This window comes from Abrus precatorius, unplaced genomic scaffold (genome assembly GCF_003935025.1).
Source record: "Abrus precatorius isolate BTA unplaced genomic scaffold, Abrus_2018 Scaffold7, whole genome shotgun sequence".
NCBI lineage: Eukaryota > Viridiplantae > Streptophyta > Magnoliopsida > Fabales > Fabaceae > Abrus > Abrus precatorius.
The window spans coordinates 29702123-29718780 of NW_020874417.1; the positions used below are offsets into that span (position 1 = coordinate 29702123).

The 16658-nt window shown below is 28.9% G+C and overlaps 1 protein-coding gene and 1 non-coding gene across 5 annotated transcripts; one reads left to right on the top strand and one right to left on the bottom strand.

Moving 5' to 3' along the window:
- Nucleotides 1-192: 192 nt before the first annotated feature.
- On the bottom strand, nt 193-9659 carry LOC113871023. Of its 4 annotated transcripts, XM_027507698.1 has the most exons (15): nt 9249-9635; nt 7981-8071; nt 7796-7880; nt 7587-7656; nt 6966-7035; nt 5507-5576; nt 3960-4005; nt 3835-3870; nt 3618-3747; nt 3311-3516; nt 3109-3183; nt 2082-2142; nt 1846-1926; nt 987-1066; nt 310-816 (listed from the first exon to the last, which is right to left on the bottom strand). In XM_027507698.1, exons 1-15 carry the CDS (start codon nt 9383-9385, stop codon nt 738-740), a joined length of 1317 nt encoding a protein of 438 aa, XP_027363499.1. In that variant the 5' UTR covers nt 9386-9635; the 3' UTR covers nt 310-737. The 4 variants fall into 4 exon arrangements, with proteins under 4 accessions (XP_027363497.1, XP_027363498.1, XP_027363496.1 ...); XM_027507696.1 differs by having other exon boundaries at nt 193-816; nt 3618-3870; nt 9249-9659; XM_027507697.1 differs by having other exon boundaries at nt 304-816; nt 3618-3870; nt 6948-7035.
- A 6605-nt stretch (nt 9660-16264) lies between these two features.
- Nucleotides 16265-16338, top strand: TRNAI-AAU. Its single transcript has one exon. It is a non-coding gene; the product is annotated as a tRNA-Ile (tRNA).
- The last annotated feature ends 320 nt before the right edge of the window (nt 16339-16658 follow it).

Consider the following 16658-nt stretch of genomic DNA (forward strand, 5'->3'; position numbering starts at 1 on the left):
TATGCAAATGTGGCCCCCACAAGTAGCGGGATTTGTGCAGCTATGGATAATACACTATGAAATATGAATCTATGATGGTCATAAATGTCGCTGTTGAAGCTATAAAGAATAATATCGGATTTGGCTTTACTATATGCTATCGGTGAGTCAAATACTAGGATTAGAAACAAAAAAGAGTTGTCGAATTAGTACTTTAATATTCAATAGTGACTACAAATAAAAACAAAGAAAATCTATGTGTCACATTATTGTCTCTTTTTTACAGACCACATTGTAGTCTACGAGTATAATAGATGTGTATGCATCCAAAATAATTCTGTTAAATCAGTAGTGGCCAAGAATAGCTTATGTTGGGCATATATTCGGGTTTAATTACATTCTGTTTGACCACTTTCTACTTGTTATTGTAAAATATAGATCTCTAATCGAATCCCTAAATAATCAATCCTGGCATGATATAAGTTCAAAGAGTTCAACAATCATCTTGCATTTTTGGTGTAGATAGCATCATAGGCAATGCATCTACATTGGCAATCCCTTCACAATTGCAAGAATGCACTGAGAGAAAGACGGGGGAGGGGGTAAACTTGCAATACCTATTATTGAATGCTTAAAAAATTATATACAACTTCATGATATGTATGAACAGAGAAATTGATAACCCTCAGTGCTTGCCTCATCTAAAACCACAAGCTGGATGGTCAGTAAGATATCTATACATCTTCATTGTACTCAATCTACACATCATACACAGGCATCCGTTCTTTGATGGGGCCGCGGCACACAGGACACCTCTTGCATTTTTCGCAGCAAGTGCTGTTGTCCATATAAGAGGGAAGCAATCAATATCTCGAACATAAATTCCATATAAGATTTTGTGTTACATATTAATAATAACATAGGAATGCAATTTACTAAATAAAAATGGATTCTTTACAGAAGAATTTCCTTTTTTGGGCTTTGAGTAGTAGAAGAGTTATAATTACCTGCAAAGAATGTGATGCCTGCAGGGAAGTAGGACCACATTAATCTGCTCTTCGAAGCAAACTCTACATAAGATCTTCTCCTGACAGATTTGTCATTTTCAATTTGAAGAGTGTTAGATCCTGATATGGTCGATAATCATTCATGCATCAACAATGAACAAAAATGACTAAAACAAGAATGTTTGTACATGATCACGTAAACTACTTCTAATTACATATTTAAGAACATTGTGGGTGTTTAAGGAACAAATGTGAAACATTTTTTCCTGCATTGGTAAGGGGTCATATAATGCAAACTTCTTATTGAAACAATTGTAGCCTTACTATGATTTACTTCTACCATGTCGTAAAAGTAGCCAATAAACCAAAAGTTGAGAAGGGACAAAGGTTAGCCCAAAATTCAGTAAAAATTAAAATTTTCAATAAAATAAAACAATACTGTTGATGTTAAGGAGGACTGCCCGGATAAATAAATCATGGAATTAAAGCATAAGGGTCATTTCAATCAATCACATGTTTGTTCGACAAAAAATAATAATTAATAATAATAATAATACAAATAATTTAAGGCAGGTATGCAATTTTAATTAACTTTCAATCAGCTCAGTTTAAATGAGTTTCAAACTAAATTCTGTGAAAAAAAAAATTAAGGCAAAATATATGAGCCCTACCCCCCCCCCCCTCGCCAAAAAAAAAAAAGCACTCACCAAGTCGGACCCCATTGACCAATGAAACTAAAAATAATAATGCTTCATAAAAAGTTGATATTGTACAACTAACTAACTACTTAAACGACCAATGCATGGTGATTCACACATACATAATGCCAAAAATAATCAATCAAGGTTGAGAATGCTACATTTTGAAGTCTTTCATACTCCTCTTGGCTAAATTTTGTAACTTCTGTTTGTTCACCCAGCGCAGCTTGTAGTCTCCAAATCTGTGAGTTATGAAAGAACTGTGACTATTGAAGTGTAGGACTAAGATTAAACCTTCTTATGCAATCGGTTCAACTGAGTTATCCTAAAATAAGAAAACCATATCATAAAAAAAAATGTGGTAGCTACATATTTTGATACAAGGAAACGTCTTCACCTCCTCAACCAGATCTGTTCTAGGCATTTTTTTCACTGTATCCGGGGTGAAAGTATTGTACCTAAATAGTAAATCGAATCACATATCATCAGAAATAAACTTGATTGACATTATTATATATACTGTTCAAAATAGCTATCACATAAGTGGCAAATAATTAAGGTAGTAAAAACCACTTGAGAGCATAAATAAGAGAAAGAACAGATCTCATCTTAATGCAAGCACAGTCCAATTGTCAACATGACAGTTATAACCATCACTGAAAAATCAGAATTGAACAAGATCTCAATTCTATTTAAGTATTTAAACAGAACATAGAGAAAGCTTTGCTAATTTAAGAAAAAATAATCATTACAATACACTATTTGAGACTTCCAAGAGAAGGATATGTCCTATGTGAAATTGTGAGGGCTAACAAGGTTCCTGGGATTAAAAGCTCTTGAGCATGAGAAAGAATGGCTTATGATAATGAAGAAATGTCATTTCTTGGATAGTGGATGACCCCGAAAACAGTATTGCAGGACAGTGCACCACTATTCAAAATTTTTATATACAAATTAAATAATATATACTGTATACATATGAATGCTCAAAAATAAAATAAAAAATAAACTCAAAATTCATGACATATTCATAATAAACAATAATGAGCCATACAAATAAGTAACACATACAAGTAAATAACAATAAAAATCAAGGAAACAAACAAAATGATGTTGCTAGTAGCAATGTGGGAGTTGCATGGTAGATAGAATCATAGGGCTCTACATCCAATTGGGGGTTTTTCAAATTCTGAAAGGGAGGAGGGGAAAATCAGCAGAGTCATTGACCCTAAAAAAGTCCCCCCAAAACAATGCTATTTTGAGGGTAAAAATGTTTCTTTTTTTTTTAAGTTTCACTTTAGCATCATTACGGTCTATAAAAAGCACTACTATTCAAACTTTGTAGTCGGTCATGGCCACTCCGCACTGCTATAGCACTAAAGTGCATGGTTGATAACTATGAAAGGCTTAATGTAGTAACTGACCCAGAATTCCCAGCACAAAAAAGTCTAGCTTCTTCCTCTTTACTCCCTTCATCTATTGACCACCAACCAAGTAACCTGTTAAGAAAGAAATGCAGGTAATGGCAAAGTCTCCATGTTAGTTCACCAACTTTGAAAGTTTTATAAGAGCCATAGAGAATCTATCAAAGATAAATTCTTTTTCTAATCATATATAAACTGACACCTTGATCCACGACGAAAGAAGCCAAAGCATTCACGGGATCTTGATGCTACAGCTGAGTATCTTCTAGGAATATCTCCAGTGTAGAGTAAAAGAACTATCCTCTCTATTAATCTATATGTTGCAAACAAAACCCCGACTCCTTGCAACAGAAAGAGGGGTGAAAAAATGACCCAATTTGGCATATATTTTGCGCTGGATGGTGTTCCCTAAAAATATAAATAAAAAAAGAAAGAGGAAAGAAAATCAAACAAAGTACCAACAAATTTGAAGAACATAATGACAGGGTTTTTGTTCGTATCTATCATACCTCTAAATGCATAAAAATAAGTATTTGGAAACCAATGAATGGAATTTTCATAATATGCCCACAAATGTCCTGCAGATTGCAGAATCCATTTTGCCGCCCATCTTCATTGGTGGTAATAACTAAGCCTGCTCTACTCCAGTCCAGGTATCTTATGGTATTTGACGATGAACATGGTTCTGCAATCTGACAACCTCCATGAATTGCTGGATTGTGCCACTTTGTACAAACAAGAAACGCAAAGCACTGTGCAATTCTGCAAAAGAATACAAGGAATTTTACGAATAAAATGGGACAAGACTAATGCCAAATACATACTAGTCTACCGCAATATGATGATTGTACCCGTAATTAATAAATAAGTCCCACCATCCTAGAGCAGCAACATCACCTGCAAGAAATTGAAAGAAAGTAACGAAAAGTTTTAAGGAGTATCAATTACAGTCAAATGGGGAATTTTGAAAAGAATGTAATCAAAGAAACACTAAACAGCATGAAAACATATCATGACCAAATCATACATAAACAACAAATATTCAGTTACATGGATATTTAACAACCTTGTTTTTGGATATTTCTAAGTCATCTTGATTGATCCTCATTGTTGGGGGGCATAGTTGAAAAAAGAAAATACAGCCTGCCCTAAATATTCTAAATGTATGCCAATGTGATAGAAACACATAGGGAAATAAATGCTTATTCTTTTCAATTCTGCAAATAAAAAATGTTTGAATATATGCTTTTACTCCAGTATGTTGTATTTATGAGTATCTTTGAAATTATTGAATTATTTTATGGAGAGGAACCTCTTCCAGATACTTATTCTTTCTACTCTTCAATATCATACAAACTACAAACATCAATGCTGACATCAGTGCCATTGTGTCAATAAACCTTACTGTTTGCCAGTTTCTGTCTCCAGGCCTTTGTTTACACAGATTTTAATTAAGACTTAGCTTAATTAGAAAAATTCTTTAAGAATTATTTATGACATCCCATCCCTGCATAATTTACATGAAATAACCAAACATACCATTTCCCCAAGTCTGAAATTCTGAATAACCAATAATAAACATTTCTAAGCAATATGTTAGAACGCACATATGGAAATACATTGTAAATCCACAATAGATATGATATAGTGATCAAAATTCCTTGTCAGACCTTAAGTAGTTTTATTTGACACTTTAACTTTGTTTTTCATCAGCCAAACAAGGAATTCAGATTAAAAAAGTCAAGATATGTACAGCTTCAATATCTGGCATAAACTTTTCTGTCTTTTTTGCAATTATTATTAGTAGGCTAAGCTGAGTGATTGGTATCAACATGGGAGAATATAAAACTTTATCTAGTTTATGTATTAATAAAAAAAATTATGATAACTCTTAGCACAATGTAAAAGGAAGGAAGGAGCTATAACTATTTGACAAAAGTGATTATTTAAAACCCCACTCCCACTCTCACTCCTTCCCCCTCAAAAAAAAAAAAAAAAAAAAAAAAAACTCAAGTTAACAAACAAAAGATGAAGTCCAACCAAATGGGGAATTAAATCTGTAAGTAGCAAACTTAATGTATGAACACCTTAGTTCCAAAATAAAATTAAAACTTTCCTAAATTCTTCATTAAATAAATAAAAGTCAATGCTAGAGAATAGTGTATTGCAGACAGCTAATATCTGTATATTTAAAGGAATCAGTTTCATAAATCATGGTAAAATGTTGTGGAAAATTAACCATCACAAAAAACATTGATATAGAGAGAGATCAAGAAATTATGGGCGAGATAAAGTTATATTTCAATAGCAAGAAGCAGCTCCAAGTTAACAATGAATTAGACAGAATAGAAGCTCATTACATGATCAACAATTGTTTTCAAGAGAAACTTAAACTTACCACATATCTTTAGTAGGGTGAACACTGTGGCAGCGATAAAGAAGACCATGGATATTGAAATCCAGAAGTGCTAGAAAACAGAATTATACAATTTAGTTTTGAGCTTTTGGGAAAATAAAAACAAAAGAAAGATCACATAATCTACTAAGTAAAACACTCAAAAAGTTCCCTTTGTAGTAGACAAGTCTTGGATAGGGTAATGTCAATTATTAAGGCAAGTAAAAAAGGCATTGATGCAGAGCAAGTATACAAATATTAAATGATCACCTCAATGCAACAAAACTATCAATGTCATACACATTGCGAACAGATCAGCACTATCAACTTAGGTAAGGCATAAAAGGGCAAAATATAACTAGTGTTGGTGCCCAAGGTGGATATGAATTTGATAATTAGTTGTATGACTTGTGTTCTGGCCTACTCCTATGTTGAAATATAAAGACACACTAACAACAAATATGTAGAGTTCAAGTGTTTCCAAGACTAACTTCCTCTAAGATTAAAATATAAAGAGACCTTATGGTAGAATGTGCCCGTACATTGTACAAGTGCCAATAAGCCATGCAAGCACCACATAGAAAACATGAGCCGTAGCATATGTTAGATAAGTATAACCCAGTTAGTTAGTGGAATAAATAGTTTACTAAGGGGGTGGGTGTTGGTTGTTGGGGGCTGACATAATTAGAAAATAAGGCATGTTGCCTCTGAGGGAGAGAGGCATCTTGTCATTTGTGAGAGAAAATTAGGACCTTCTGGCATTGGGAGGTGCAGATCCTTGAATTTCTATAGAGTTGTATCTATATTCAGGTGAGAATTCCTTTTTTCTTTCTAATAAGATACTCAGTTTCTGCAGTGCTGTAATCAGGGAAGAATTCCCGTATTCTTTCTCATAAGATACTGGTTTCTATCAGCATGTTTCTAAATCATAACACATACGACTATTTATAAGAATGAAATGTGAAACATTATTCAAGTTGAATTTGAATCAGACAACAAAAATGAATGTCCAAAAGGAAGTCACACTTGATATATAAAAGGAATAATTGTCAACCCAGTGCGAAACATGAACAAAATAATAAAGAAAAGGAAACTTGAAGTTTTTAAAAAATTTAAAGTGCTTCAATTTTTTCTTTTTTACAAACCATACAGCAAATTATAGATATAATCACAACCAAGATTCAGTAAAATCTACAACCACATTACCATACATATCAAAAGGCTTTTTAAGTTATGGATATAATCACAATCTTATTACCATTTCACATTCCTCTTACAATAAAATTCACTAAGGATTTGAATAAATCTTACTTAAAAACGATCAAAGCTGAGTATTTTAGATTGCCAGGAAAATGCTAGTACAGGTGCCTATTTTGGTAGTTTCATTGAGGAACCTTAATTTCTTTTATTACACATCGCATCCCTGATTAATTAATTAATCAACTAATGAATAATATCTTACAGGAAGAGTTTCCCATACTGCTTCATCAGTCAAATTTTCATCATCTCCAGGCATCAAAGCCCTACACATCCTATGAAAAGACATTTTTGTCAACAAAGCATCCATCTGTTAGAATAGCATAAAATAGCATTGCAACTTGTATAAATGATTGAAATTGAGCTTAAGCATGACTAGGCACAAAATTCAGCTATTACAAGATTTTAAAGGCATGAAATTTCTCAACTATCAAAATGATTCATTGAAAGCAGAGCCAAAAAAAAACAAGTTACTTTATAAATCATTTGATATCATAGAATATTTGACATGATTCTGTTGCCATTTTTTTGAACAGTTTTGGCTGATATTACAGAAGATGGGTGGCTACAAATGAGTTGAAATATAAGTGAAAACTCAGACGTGTCTATTACCACTCTCGTGTGTCTATTGCCATCTTATCTTTTATATAAAATACCTTTATTATTAATTTGATTAAGAAAGAAGAAAAAGGTATTTTAAACAGAAGTCACTTAAATAAGAGTGGCAATAGACAACTAAGAATGACAATAGACACACCCTGCAAACTCCTCTTAAACCAATCAAATATAGACTTCAGTAAGCTTATAAATGGAACAACATAAATACCTGACATTATCAATCAAAATCACCACTTCAAGAACTATCAGGGGTACGAAGACAATCTTTAAATTCATCGCTGCATCAATTCAATGGATTATATAAACTGATATCTTACACTAGAAATCTTGTAAAAGTACCACATTTTATCTTGATGTGAAGATACAGTGTTCAATAGCATTCACGTGATGGTTGTGCCCCAAGAAAATGTTGCCTACCATAACTGCTGCCCAGATGTATACAAAGAAGTAGCTCAAATGCAACAAGTAATGGTGTAGCTACGACTGAATGACAAGGAGCCCACTGCCCATAACAATTTGTTTTTACTTCAGTAACAAAAATGTGCAGGAGAATTTTCTAATTCAAAAAATAGGAAGGATATCTTCCAAGAAGCATAACTTACTCGGCGATCATGAGGCATTGAAGGAGCCGGCAAGGAAAACCTGCCCCGTGCTACCACAGCATGAAAAAGCCACAGAGGAAAAAATACAACCCTGCCAAAAGGACACGTTACAATGTAACTACAATGGGAAGAATATGTTCTAGCTTAATCTATTTCTTTGTAATATTTTAAGGCATGATTTGATTTGAACGACTAGCCCATGATTTACTCCGAATGATCAAATTCTTTGTCCTATTCAATGTTCAGCATAATATAAATAAAGAGGGTATCAACATGAAAATGACACACCCATACATATTCCTTAGTGTAACAAACTTGACAATGCAGAGTATAGAATGAAAACAGAAATGACATAATCTTATTGCTATGAGTTAGATTTTCTGTGAATTGAATCCTATAGGTTCATGTACAATCATAAGCCCACGCATGCATAAGACCAATCATTTGATGTTCAGAACCATTGAAAACTTTGAATCCTTTAATTATTATTATCAGCGGTACAACTTGGTTGAGAACAGTACCCACTAGAGTTGTGATTAATTAGAGAGGCAATAAAGAAGATTTCTCCTACTTTTAATATATTACTAATATGGTTTGAAAGCCTTATCATGATATGCATTGCAGTAGAAAACATTCTTTTGGAACATACAAAATTAACCCATTCCAAACCTTATCGTGATATATATTATATTCGCAATTTCAGTAAATGTATTAAAGTTTCATTCCCCGATGAAACAAAAAGATTCTCTCTTCACTTTCCTTGGGGAGATAACATTAAAGCATATAGGAATCCACAAAAAAACATTAAAAAATAAAATAAGTTCCCCAAAGGGAAAGCAGAAACCAAAAACTCAAACTGGATGGTATCCCATCCAATTTCCAAAGAAATAAAAGAGCAATAGCATACATGGTAAGCAAATTGCTTTTCTAGAAAGAAGGAAAAAAAGAAATCTAGCCATGTTCACCTCAATGAATGTCATTTTTATTTCCCAAAATTACAAAAAAAAAAAAAAAAAAAAACCCAAATAAAGGATCATCTGCGTGCATTAAAAATCAAATGGGGGGAAACAAATTAGCACCGAACCTTGTCCACCACACAAGAAGTCAGCAACTCATAACTTAAGCATGAAGCTAGATATGGCCATGCAAAAGAAAAATCATAAAAAGATAGAATTTTGTCCTGCCCCTTTGATTGTTTTCAACTTTTACTGAATTGAGTAATCAAAACGAATGTGAAAATCAACAAAGAGAGAGAGAGAGAAACTAACCACCATGCATAATGAATGAAACGGTCAAGCTTGAGAGCAAGAAGAAGAGTAAAGGAGAAGAGAAAGGCATGAGCAAGCAGAGCTTGGAGGGACTTGGCCACCCTTCTCCAACTCATCACCCTCCTCCGAACCAGCATTTTCCCACAAACAGAGAGAATCGAAATGGACAAAAGAGAAGAACTTGCTGACACAAACAGAAGCTCCCGTATCTGTCTAACAAGAGATTTCAAAAATTGATGACAAAATATCGCAGAAGATGATATCAAAATTCCTCGGAGGTTGCAAAGAGAGTGACTTTGGAACAACCTCACCCTATGCGTTACATTCGCATAAATCTTTGCCTTTTTTTTAAAAATTTTTTACTCTCTCTCTAGTCTCTGCCTTCTCTTCTACGCTAAAGCAATATTTATTATCTGATTTATTTATTCTTTATTGTTATATATCTTAATATCTTTATGTTCAATGTGAGAGAATAATTTTGATGGACGAAAATACCCATCATGTTCTAACGAAAGAAAAGCAGGCGGCCAACCCAGAATCTAATAAAGATGAATGAATACCATTACCTAGTACTAAATGATATCTATTTCTTTTTTTTATAAAAAAGGAAAGAAAGTGTTTATTATTATTCTTTATGTATTATTTTTTTTTGCTTACTTTATGTATTTTTTTAAAATATCATTGCCATTAGTTTAACCAATTAATAAAAACTATTTATTAAACAAAAAAGTAACAGTTGACATTTTGAAACAGTAATTGACTCACCAAACAAGAAAAGCCACGTAATTTAAACCCCCAGCCTTTCTTTAAAAAAAGTATTGAATTCTTTTTTTTCCTGCAGCATTGTTTAAATCTTGTATTGAAACAATAATGATAAATACAGCATAAATAATTAAGAAATTTTTTTATTTGCTTTTTTAATAATTTCGATTATTTTGACCAAGCAATAATTTCCGTTATTTTTTACCCAGCAATTCAGTTCATGTAACTTTAATTAAATTTGTCTTTGTTTATTAAAATAATAATTTAGCCTAAAATATGCCCCTGGTTGACTCAGTTGAGTTCACATTCGCAAAATCGGTTTTTTCAAAACTGACACGATCCTATTGGTTGGGCTAATTGCCGGTTATTTTGAGCAATCGAACTGTTTTAGCAATTTAATTTTGAGAATAAACATTCACTTAGAACAATCTTTCAAAATTAATATTTTAAATATCAGTTATTAAAATTAAGAAACATTAAGATTCATAAACAAAACAATTATCACACAAAAGATAAATTATTTTAAAAAAAATAAAATAATATCATTTTGCGTTTAAAATTAACTTTTATGTATTACTTAAGGTAACTAATTATTATTTTTTAACTTAATTTCAACATATTTTAAATATAAAATGAATTATAACATTGCACGTTTCAAAAATTAAAGTGAAAATTTAGTCCAAAATTGGGGCTAGAGTTGATCTTGTTTAACTACTTCGGATAAAAAAAAAGAAGTGAATTAGTTTGAAACATGGAATCGTAAAATGAAGGGATAAGTTTGGTTTCAAGCGAAAAAGCATGAGGGGGTCAATGTCTTGCCTATCTACCCATTTATCAAATACTTTTAGCAAATTCAGTGTATTTTTTTTTAAATCATAGTATTTTATAATGCTGGATTTTCTTGAAGATATTTACTGCTGATCTATAATTAGAGAATAAACATTGTAAGTAAAGCTTAGTATGTATATTTATAAGTAAAATAAATATATATTGTTTTTTTAGGGGGTGGATTAATGAACTTTGATTTAAGATTCATGTTTTCATCTCCAAAGTCATGGATGTGGAATTGTATAAGTTGGTATGAAGAATAGTTTAAGAGGTTGGGCATGGCCCCAAAAAATAAAATAGGTTGCTTTATTTATTCGCACAGTTGTTCAACGTCTAATATCTAATAACTACACAAATTATAATATTATAGTATGGCCATAATGGAACATTTTCATGAACGGTTTAGGGATGATAAAAGGATTTAGCTCAATTCGACTCATCAAAAGCTCAATAAAAAGTGGATTACCATATTAGATCAATCCCACTTTACTATCCTTACATTAGTTCACAATATGTATATATATTTCCAAGGTCTAAATAGGACGGTAGAAAATTTATCTTGTCACTCATTAACTAATATTTTAAAAATATTACATATATTTTAATAAATATATTAATAAATTTAATTTAAATAACTTACTCAATCGCAGATTATCATGTCAACAATAATTTATATTTTGTTTAATAGATAATATAATAATCATATTCACGGTTATTTGATTTATTGATAGTGTAACTCTACCAAGTGTATCAAAATTAATTTTTTTATTCAATAAAAATTATGTTTAAAAGTATTGAAAAACATTGTAATTTTATATTGGTGTATATCAAATATATATATATATATATATATATATATATATATATATTTTGATGCTTTTTATTTCAATTTTTAGCTAGTACTTTGAATATATTAATTATTACTTTTACTTTTAAATTTCAGAACGATTTGTGTAGTATAAAAATATGAAAATAAAAAATTATCACTAACGATGTTTGGTGTGTAGATACAATAGAACACTGAAAAGTTATTAAGTTCTAAAAATTGTTAACGATGAATTTTCATAAAAAAAATAATAAAAAATCACTGTCAGCAGATTTTTGAAAAAATAATGAAAAATTTTAAAATAAAAAGTCTTCCGTAACAATTTTATAAAAACGTTATTTGTAATTTTTTCAAAACATCATATTTATTGTAATTTTTTAATTTTTTGTATATATATAAAAAAAACCCTCTCTTTATTTACTTTCATGAACTACAAACACGGTTTGTATATTAGTTAAAAAAGCAGTTTCAACAGAGTTTATTTCAAAGGGAATATTTGCTACGTAGAATTTTAAATTTTAATAATTATATATTTTCTACTAACCATGTTTACTATAAATTAGATTTTATAAAAATCATAATTTTTAAAAGTATTATAATTGTGTCTGGTATACTTGAAATAATTTAAAAAAATAATTACAAGTATAACTAAATCTTGTTATCTTTTTGAAAATTTTAAAGATTATTTCCTTTCAGAATTAATTTATTTTTTATTTTAATTACAAAATCAACATCTTTATTTTTTAAACATTTTATAAAAATATTAAAAATTATTACTTTTATTATTTTTATACAAATTTTAAAAAATAATAAAGTAATAAATTTATAATTTAAAAAATTAAGCCAAAACTCTATTGAATTACTCTTTTTATGATTTATTTAGACATAGTTTTAAATTATTTTTTGAATATTAAATTCCTAAAAAATGTTTAAAATATTTTAATAAAATTATTTTGAGATAATATGTGTGTGATGAAAAGAGATGAAAAAAAATTAAGAACTAATCTAATATAGTAAAAAAATAATAAAAGAAAGACAACAAAGAATTAAAATGCAAATCATAATTGTTAAAAAAAAGTAATCGAATGGAAAAATAAAATTCAGAATGTAGGTTTAATTTAATATCTGGGTATCTTTCGGTGAGATGATTGCTTACGATGGTCCCCATTAGACATGTACACTACGTCAACATAGTTTTATAAATGTGTGGACCCCAATACGAAACTTGTCCAAATTCACTCTACAACTTTTATTAAATTAATCTTATAAGTTCATTAATCATTTATAATTTTTAAAAATATTTTGCATATTTTAAAATTTTATAATTGAATTATAAAAATGTTTAATCATTTTTAATTTAGCCTTGTGGTCAGGATTCTGTCAAGGTTTTATTAAGTATAATAATTTATTATTTGAAAAAAGCAGAGATTAAATTACAAGTTTGAATATTTAATAAGTCTTTAAGTAATTATTTGTTAATTGTATTTTTATACTGAACGTAACTCTGAAAAATGCAATAAACAACTCAACTAAAAATATTTAAAGGTTTAAATATTCACTTATAAATTTTTAAAACGTAAAAACACATATCAATTGCCAGCGGCAATTGATTAGTTCCCAAGACACGACAGTTTGACAAAGCAACGATTAAAGCATCTAATAATCGTATTAATATCATAAATTATTTTTCTTTATGACAATTTGACAACCTTCACGATTTGATTCTCAAGTTTCATGGTTGCAGTTGATTTGATGTGATGTATTACATATTTATTGATGAAACACATAAATAGTTTAATTTTATTAAAATTATAATATTTATTATATTTGTATATTTTTAAGATAATAGAAACTTTATTTTTTAATAAAAAAGTATAGCTTTTCATTATTTATCTTTGATTATAAAAATTAACTTATTTAAAAAAAAATTATAGTCCATTGGGTAAATCGTAAAATACGATTTATTGGTCAAATAACTTAAATAACACAAACTTAGGTGCTGTGACACAGAATCCAGCGACTTTTGAATTGAACAATAACAAAAGAATAGAGCAGATAACGAGTTTTCTTTTTAGTGAAAATAATTAATTGTAGAAGTAAGATATATGAGTTATATTTCATTTACATTTTAAACTTGATTTGACTTTACAAAATAATTAGTTTATAAGAAGAGGAATATTTTAACTTTATTCATAATTAATGTGATACATCTTAATAATATTTTTATTTTTATGATTACATTAATAGTAAAATTATTTTACTAAAAAATTACTTAAATAGAAATTACTGTAAGCATATAAGAGTCACGATAAAAATGTTTTATATATGTTTTTTTACACGATATTTTTAAACACGTTAAACTTTAACATTATTGACAAGTTTTATTGCATTAGGATTTCAGTTAATTTTTTTATATTTTTAATTTGTCGAAAAAGTACAAATCCTAAAAAAAAAAAAACAGACAAGACAACAGTAAGTTACGTTCTTCCTCCGTAACCAAGTTTGATTGAAATAGGATTTTAGAAGTACAAAATTTAAGTGATATTTTGAGACATTTGTTGTGCTATTTTAAAATTAAAATAATTAATAATTTATAACAATATTAAATTTTTTTAAAACAACAAAAAAGATAATTTTAATTAAAAATATAATATAATTTGTGTGAATTGTTGATATAAAAATTCTTACACTTTTTTAATTAATTTAAATATGTCATAAATATTATTTTTCTATTAATTATTGCATAATTTAATAATAATCATTAATGTATAATTCTCAATTAAATTACATTGTAAATATAATTAATTTAAAAAACATGTCAACGATGATATTGGTTGGTGGAAAGAAGACGCAAAAGGAAGGTTCATGACCATTAAAAAAGAGGTCAAAGAAGGTCACAATCCACCATAGTTAGCAATAGCAATTGGTATAAGAGGATAAACTTCATCATCAACTCTATTGTGTCACTTTTATATCGTCATCTTTCTGAATTATGATTTTACGACACGTTAGTAAATAGTGTTATTATCCGTATTAAGTGAGGAGGAAAATTTATTATTGAAATAAAAAATTCCGATCATTAATTCTTTTCTGATTTATTTTTGAGAATAAAATTTTAATGTGTGTGTGTGTACGAGTTCGTATTCTATTATTATTATTATTATTAGATAAAAAATATTATAATTTTATGATAATAGAATATATTTTTGGCAAGAAAAATATACTTTTTAGGCCGTTGTTGCCAAGTTTTTATTTAGGGCCTTTTGTTTTAGGGTTTATTGCAATGTTTTTGGGCCCATGGTCCATATATTTTCGGCCATGATGATAACTTCGTATATGTTTTGACCCAAAAAAATCTTCATTTATGCATTTTAGAGTTGGGTTTGCAGTTATAGTTCAATGATAAAAATTGGGTTTAAATCTTGTTTATAAATTTTTTACACTGCCCTCTCCCAATTTCGACTCTTTTTATAGTGTTTTAAAATAATATATATTAGAGTATGATATTTTAGAAAATGTTATCAAATTAAAAAATACGCATTAACATTTTTTAATAAAATTAGTTAATTCTTTGAAATTTAAAAATTGTTGATGCAGTTTTTAAATTCCATAGTTTTTTTTTCCAAAATATAATATTTTTAAATCTTATATTTAAATTAATTTCCCCCAATTTCCAATTCCTTTCCCCATAAAAAGAAAAAGAAAAAGTGGCTTGCTGACTTACCCTAGATTTTCCCATCTGAAAAAAATCTACCAATACTTTATCTTTTATTAGGATATCCAAAATGTTATAAATCAAAACTTACATCTTAACCTTTTATATTTATAAAAATATTATTTTTTTCACTTTCAAATAAATAATAATAATTTGTTTATTATAACATTGTTACCTTATCATAGATATAGATCTGAAAAAGAAAAAAAAATAATAGCCATTAAGAACTAATTTCTCACTTAGTTATAAATTCATCCTTACAAGCCTAAATAAAAATGTATTTGATTGACTTTTATTTATTTACTTTGTATATTTTAACCATATTTTTATTTATACGATTATTATTAGCACAAGGTAATTTAGTTTCTTTCAAATTTTAATTATAGCATATTTCACTATACTCGTCTAGGTAGTATTTTTTGTTCCTAGTTTATGAGTTGGTATGAAATTTATAGTCTCTTAATTTTTTAGTGAAGAAAAAAGATGCCAAAAATTTCCCCACTTTTAATTAAATTTTGATATCAAATTTTTAATGAAAGAAAATATTAAAAGTATTACCTAAAAAATATTTTTTTTTGAAAGAGATAGAAGTTATATTTTTTTAATTTATCATTTATTGATTCTTTAATTAATATTTTAAAATACTGGTCAACAATATTTTTTTATGCTCACACATGTAAAATTTTTGGATTCGGATTGGAGAGTATAGGTTGATTTTTAATTAAAAGATAAAACTTGATGATCATTTGAATTATCTTGTAATAGAAAAATGAAGAGCAGCAAATGCCAAGACCCAATATCAACAATTAATATTCGACATTGAGTCGAAAGTGGAAAGGTCTTTTGCCCATTGTTTTAATGTACAAACGGGATTTATGTAACATCGGCCTATTAGCTCAGTTGGTTAGAGCGTGGTGCTAATAACGCCAAGGTCGCAGGTTCGAGACCTGCATGGGCCAAAAGTTAATGTTTTTTCCTTTTGCTAATTTCTGCGACCTGCGACTTTGATTGTGTGATATTTCTTTACGAGAAAGATGAATAATTTACGTGGGCCTAAAGCCCAATATGTAATAATCAGGTTATCAATTTCCATACACAAAACCATGACTCATACTAGAAATCTTGATTATAACCCCCATTTTTTGTTTCATATTATATCAGAAGTTAAAAGAAAAAATAAATAAAACAACACACGCTGTTATTTATGGTGTTTCATGAAAAATTGTTCTAATTAATAACTTTATTATTTGGGTACATATATTAAATTATAAAAAATATA